At 36.7% G+C, this 7,487-nt stretch overlaps 1 protein-coding gene across 1 annotated transcript; it reads left to right on the top strand.

The window, feature by feature from the left end:
* Positions 1-119: 119 nt before the first annotated feature.
* LOC117320127 (ribonucleoside-diphosphate reductase large subunit-like) lies at positions 120-6,956 on the top strand (the record flags this gene model as incomplete). The annotated part of the gene is made up of 6 exons (XM_033874795.1): positions 120-219; positions 692-768; positions 2,244-2,329; positions 5,621-5,762; positions 6,299-6,382; positions 6,709-6,956. Coding segments are annotated over 6 exons (735 nt in total), but the record flags the coding sequence as incomplete, so codon positions are not given.
* Positions 6,957-7,487: the final 531 nt, after the last annotated feature.

The raw sequence follows: 7,487 nt of genomic DNA, 5'->3' as shown, positions 1-7,487 counted from the left end.
ATCTCAGAAATTATGGGTCAAGAATTTGTTTTTTCTTTCTTTTTGGATTTAGAAAATATCGAATAGAGGAGGAAGGGTCTTGAAAAACATTTAATTGGGTAATTACCTTTTTTCTACAGCGATTGAATTCTGCTCTCATCTACGACCGTGACTTCAGTTACAACTATTTTGGATTCAAGACACTGGAACGTTCCTATTTACTCAAAATGGATGGAAAAGGTAATTTGATTCATATCTGAAAAATGAGATCTGACTCTTGGGTTGGAAGTAACTTGTCTGTTTGTTATATGTTATGACCCTTCAGAGTTCAGATGAATGATCTGGTGTAAGTTATAGCCAAACTTGGAATATACTTATATGCTGTATTTATGCATGGCCATCCAAACATTTCAAGATTCTAAAATTCCTCTACAGTTTACTGGGGATAGGTATCAAGAATTTTTGTATTGTGATATATTGAGATGCGGGATCCTTGTACCGCGATACATATTGCAATATTTTAGTCAGAAAGTAATCCAGTGTACCAATATGTCAAAATTGTACCCTGATACTTATCCTTTTTCAAATAGAATCTTGATATGTATACCGATTTTACCGATATACCAATAATACCGCACACCACCACAGTTTACCATTAATTGGACTTAGAGAAGCGCAAGACATTACATATGAATCTTGTTGGGTGTTTCAGTGGCTGAGCGCCCTCAACATATGTTGATGAGAGTGGCTGTAGGTATTCATGAGGACAACATTAATGCTGCTATTGAGGTAAGAGTATGAGGTTTGGAAAGCAGACTGATTATTAGCCCCTTACCAGTAAGACTTTGGGGTCAGGGGAATGTGTATTTGTCATGCTTAGGCCTAGAAAAAAAAATGTTGTTTCCCCTTTCCCGACCGACCCTAATTTTAGGCCACCGACCCTAATTTTTTTTTTTTTGAAATACTGAAAATCCGGAAATTTTCGTAAATTTAGCCCGTTTTCCGTTTTATTATTATACACACCCAAGTCTTATAAACGCTTGTATATGACGGGCACTGGTTTTAAAGCGTATTGATGACCTCGATGTTCAAAAAACATGGCGGCTTTTTGCACGCCGTCGTCTGTTTTGGCACTGACGATAAAAAAATGTAAACACATGGACGAAAAGCGAATTATGACATCACTGCCGCATACAACGCTATGTGGAGATATATTTTATAGATATCACGAAAAAATTGTAAAAGGTGATTTTGTTATATTGGGGAGGGAGGTTGGACAGTCGACTACCTTTGAGGTTGGACCAGGGCTGTCTGTTGGCGACGTTATGAATTTCAAAAAAAAATCCCATCGAAGTACCATTTACCATTTACAGTGCATCTCTTGGACGACTCGATTTGTGCTACTATTGTGGTGGTTATGATGGGGAGGTTGATCAGGAATTAAAGAAACAATATAAAACTGTTCTGCCCGTGTGTCTAGAATGTCTCGAACATGAACAGCCTCCATGTTATCGTCCATACGGAAAAAAATCGAAGAGTGGAAACTCTCAATAAACTGTGTTTATAATGACATGGTTTTACTGTTCTGACTATTAATATGATGCTCCTATTTGAGATTATCTGAAAAGAGATAACAAACACTGCAAATAAAGTTTGATATACTTTTAATATCATTTTCATCTCCCAATACATTGCATTTCAAAATGAAGTTAGGTAGAAGAATGATCAAACACTGAAATATAATGATATTGAAATAATATGTACAGCATATATAAATATTCAAATATGAACATTTGATTATTTATTTTTAAAAAAAAGATAAAAAAAAAAAAAATCCCTACCTACCTACCCTAATTTTTTGAGAGACGAAAGGGGAAACACAACATTTTTTTTCCTTGGCCTTAGGGCTATTCCAGGAAAACATTTATCCCACCTCAGGACTCCAGGTATTGTTAAGGGGTACCACCCATAGAAATTTATTTGATAAATTACATAGAATTTATAAGAAGGAAATCCACTCTGATGGATAGAAGTGATTTATTTTGGGAGTACTGGGGTCAGGTAGATATTTTAATGGAATAGCCCTTACAGATAATGAGTGAATCATCAATGGTCATTAGATAGTTGTAAGAATTACAAAATATATAATGGGCTACTTTCAAGTAGGTTCATGTGGTTTTGATTCATAAAAATGTAGAGGATTCTTGAAATATGTTGTTTACAGTGACTGACATTTTTTGAAGTGTTTGTCTTTAAAATTTCAGACATACAACTTGCTATCGGAGAAATGGTTTACACACGCTTCCCCTACACTGTTCAATGCTGGGACATGCAGACCACAGCTTTCTAGGTAGGAAAAACTCCTGCTGTAAATGTACTTAACTTTGTTAATATTAAACAAAATATCTTTGTCGAAAAGCTAAAATGGTTTATAGGAATTCTGAAGGTGCAAGACAGGAATGGCTAAATATGATATCCAATTTCTGTATGTACAGTACATTCCAGTTAATCGGGTAACGCTTAATCGGGTATTTCGTTTAATTGGGTAAAATTTCAAAAACCAAAACCATTTTCTCTTAAATCATGTTAAAAATTTGTTTAATTGGGTTGGAAAAGTCGTATTTTTCGCTTATTCAAATAGAACAATCGGACAAAAAAATATTAATGCTCCGATTTTTTATGAAAGTCTTCACATATTTCTTTAAGTTTTAGACATTTATCAACAAATAGGGTAATTTAGATGGTTAACCCTTTGCCACATGTAAGCGCCTCTGGACGCCTTTACCCCTTGCCACATGTAAGCGCTTCCTGACGCCTCTGCATTATCTCCATGTAAGCGCTTCTCGACGCCTCTACGTTATCTCAATGTAAGCGCCTCTCGACGCCATGCCGGTTCGGTAAACTAAGACATGGAAAATCCCGTGATTGAGAGCGACACCTATCTATACTATTTTAAGTAAATATCAATGCATCGACCAATCAGATTTGTACACGTCATTCATACGAAAGTTTTTGAATAAATTAACCTAGAAAGTGTGAGTCATGAGTGTAGAAAAGTGTGACAACAACGAGGCGTGATGGTGTCTGTCGCTACGATTTTGTGGGACTTTTTTGACGACGATGATGATTATTTAGAGTTCGATGGCTTTGGACCTGAAGACATTGAGTCAGATATTGATCTTAACAATGTTCTAAATGAACTGTCAACAGATAACGAGTCCGAGAATGAGGACGAACGGCGACCAGGTGTACTAGTACTGCCGCCATTACGTAATGTTGAACTCGAGATTTTTCGTCGATCACAGTAAATGATTTTGTTAGGGAAACGGGCCCAATACTTCCAGAAAATTTTGATGTTGATACTGCAAGTCCCATTGATTATTTTTACCTTTTCTTCAATGAGAATCAGTTTTCCGCCATAGCTTGACACTAATAACTACGCTCGCTGGCATTTGAAAAACGAAAGAAGATTTAATTTCTCAAAAACTGCCATTGAGATGGTGTATGTACATTTCAGTCGGCACAATAATGTTGCATTGCAACAATGTATCTTTGAACTATTGGCACAGAGTGCTGAAGTGTTATAACCTGCATGTGGCAAAGGATTAAAATGTCAAAAAACGGTAAAATATTACCTTAAACGATAATGTAATGTCAGGGTTTTGTCATGTTCAGAACTGTGTTGTTAATTCTGCCTCTTGGGGTTTTTCCCCAACAGGAAGTCGATTAAGAATTGTGGGTAAAATTAAATGTTATTTTTAGGGTCAGCAGCAGGCCAACGTAATGGGGGTTTAAAAGCATAATTAAGCTACTAGACAATTAAACTTTTACTTCTGGGATGTAAAATCTTCGAAGCAGAAACCAAAACAATAGGTTTTGACCTGGGTCTGACATTGCTACAGATCGATTGATATCACCGCTTACTGTATGTGGCGAATCCTAAGTGAAGGGTTCGCCACGGGGAAATGTGACAACACCAGTACAAATGTAAGTTATTTAAAAAAAAGTAGCGAGCAGTAAAAGGACAGACGCCCGACATTAGCTTATAATTCCTTTTCAGGTAAGGATTAGAACTGGTTAATAAAAAAACATTCAGCCTTTGACACTAACTTTCCAGGCCTTGGAGACCAACGGTCTCCTGATACTTAAATTCTTGGTGCCCTCCACAGAATCTTGGGAGCCCACATTTTCAACAAAAAAAAATTATAAAAAGAAACTTATTTCATTTGTTCAAATATTTTATTATATCATTTCCATGAGGAATTTAAAAGACTTCCGTTGAAGTTCAATAAGGTCCTGGTTATTGGCCAGTTTATCCTCCTCCTCCTGTAGTAAACGACCCGGTTTCTCCATGTTTACGACACAGTGTACAGTACATGTGTACATCGTCGTAGCCCAACCAATTAAACTGTGTTTGCCAGGAGTTCTGGAACTTTCTTTTCTTTCTCGTATTGATGCTGTTGAACCCATCATTCCTTCGATGTCTTGGCTTTTTTCGGAGGAGGCGACAGCCACAACCACCGATGCATCTCTGTATGTACGTGTGTTGTTTACCCTAGGTCAATGCAAGTGAAGGTCACTTTCGCTTCGCGCCGACTTACCTTGGTCATATAGACGCTTGAAATAGTACTAGTTTATTGTCTAAAATTACAAGCGTTCCAAATACTCTGGCGACCGGAAAGACGGGAGTACTCAAGTGCAGTTTCACATGCGTGCAACACATGGGTATAAACGACTGACGAATATTGAAATTAAATCGACAACTTTTTGGGTACATTTTACTAAAAATTCCTACATTTTAAGAACACCTCAATGTAAAAATCTCAGTGCCCGACGGTCTCCAGGTAAGTGCAGTTTTTGGAGACCTCCAAATATTTTGGTGGACTCGGGCACCAGGTCTACCGTTAGTGTCGAAGGCTGACATTACATTGGATTTCGTGTTATTTTATCAGTGACTGCCAGTGTCCAGTTCGTATCAATTTATACCACAGGAAATGACCTAAATAAACTCGGTTTCTCCGAAAACTCGGTTTCTCCGATCTCTGTTGGCAATTGAAAATAATATGGAATATTTTAAACTTCATAGCGAACATAAGAATGTCTCTATGATAAACATAAATTATTTTAGCTGTAATTGTCGGCGAGTCCTTAGATCGTATGTCAAATAAGGAACACGTGGATGAAACAGGGATGTATGACCCCGGATTTGAGGTGCTACGATTGTACTGTGTCGCGAATAAGAAAAATCTTTTAAGGTTTTATTATTTTAATACATGTATTTTTATACAATTAGTAATAGTAATCTGACAATTTGACATCAGTAAAAGCACCAACAAAAACACCGTTTATTAACAAAAATAACACAAATATTTTCATCCAAAATCGACCCAAGACTTGACAACCTTTACGGACCAAATCTAAGATGGCGATGTGCATTTCGGCTTATTGCATAGGTTGGTTAATCGGGTAAAAAGTCCCCGCAAATAGGCAACCCAATTAAGCGGAATGCACTGTATATAGGGTATGGCCCATATTAATTGATCCTGAGAGATTGAGAAATTGAAAATTAAATCCAAGTCAGGATTAATTATTAGATATTTTCATATTGATGCAAACAATTGATACAAATTTTGTGTTACAGTTGTTTCTTGCTGACCATGCACTCTGATAGTATAGAGGGTATCTATGACACCCTCAAACAGTGTGCCCTCATATCCAAGTCTGCAGGAGGCATTGGGCTCAATGTTCACAATATCCGTGGTACCGGAAGCTACATTGCTGGGGTGAGTATGTAAGCATGTCTTGGGCACAAGAAATGATTAAATCACTACCCACAGGGTTTGTCAAGCTAATTGAATTGAAGAAAGAACTTTTAAGAAGAAGAAAATTTCAATACAGAGCTGTTTTGAAAAGTGTTTCCAAAAGTCATTGCCAGCCCAGAAGAATATTGAACATCAATCAAAAACTCATTCAAATTTTAATCAAATTCCAACCATTTTAATTTAAAAATGTAATATATAGATATATATTTAAACTTCGGTCTTTGAGAGTTATAAAAGGCCCATTAATTTTTATGTTAGTCATCAGGATCTGAAATTGAAGGGAGAGTAGACTGAATGTTTTCATTTTACCAAAGATTTACTGATAGAAGTGATGGTTTACAGAAATAAAACTGAGTTTCACATTACCTGCTTATTCATAATCCTTGTCATTGATCAATTTATTTATTTTTTCTCGACTAAGTTTTGATTATTTTAGATCATCAGCTCACCATTACTGATGACTAACATCATTCATTTGTTGGGTTTCTATTTTATAGACAAATGGAATTTCCAATGGCTTGCTTCCTATGTTACGGGTGTACAACAATACTGCCAGATATGTCGACCAGGGCGGCAACAAGGTAGGAAGTGAAAGGGGCTGAGTTGTCCACTTAGTTCAGCATCATCTTATCGGAACAAATAGTTATATATCTGTTGATGGGACTTCTAATTACAGGCATCCTTATATACCTTGAAAAGAAATGTTTTTGTGTGAAGAGAATTGTAAATTGCATTTGAATTCCAAAAAAAGTTCCTCCTTTATAATTTACAATTTTTGAGAAAAGTTTCAAAGCAGTGATCAGTTTCAAAACTGTGTATGTATGATCCCTCATTTATCCTCTTCCATGCAATTGTCTTAACAGAGAGAAGTTTTCTGAGATACCTACATGTTTGAATATTTAAACAGAGACCTGGAGCTTTTGCTATTTACCTGGAGCCTTGGCATTGTGATATGTTCGACTTTTTGGACTGTAAAAAGAATACAGGGAAGGAAGAAAATCGAGCCCGTGACCTGTTTTACGCACTCTGGATACCAGACTTGTTCATGGAGAGAGTACAGGACAATAAAGATTGGACTCTGATGTGTCCTGCTGAGTGTCCAGGTCTCGCGGACTGTTGGGGGGACGAGTTTGTGGAGCTATACACCAAGTAAGAGTGTTTGCTTTGTAGACAAATGCACGTTGCTTCGTTTGCATTATATATTTGGGGCTATTCCAGAATTAAATTGGGGAGTGGGGAGCATTTACACAAAATACCCACCATACAATTAAAATGTATCTTTTATATGTATACAAATTTCGAATGATCTTGCTGGTCGCTGATTTTTTAAAAAAGAAATGGTACATTGGTATGCATTATAGATAATTAATCGATGCAAGTCTCTCCAGGGATCACCCTAGGCTTTGATATTGTGGTATTTTCCCGAAATGTCGGGCTACATTTCTCAAAATAGTATTAAGAATTAAATGCACCTTATATGTAGATTGCATGAAAATTAAGACTCGTATTATATCATTCACAATCATCTTGCACTGGACATCATCATAGCTAAATTCCAGCGACCATCTGTGTCTTAATTGGCATAGTCACTCGGACGCTTGATTGTTAAATGTCTATCAGACCTGATTGTTAAGTGTCTATCAGATTAAAACACAATGGTGATCTAGATCTCGATATGAGGGACGA

The sequence above is a fragment of the Pecten maximus genome, unplaced genomic scaffold (assembly GCF_902652985.1).
Source record: "Pecten maximus unplaced genomic scaffold, xPecMax1.1, whole genome shotgun sequence".
Taxonomy (NCBI): Eukaryota; Metazoa; Mollusca; class Bivalvia; order Pectinida; family Pectinidae; genus Pecten; species Pecten maximus.
This window is presented reverse-complemented; position numbering and strand designations above follow the sequence as displayed.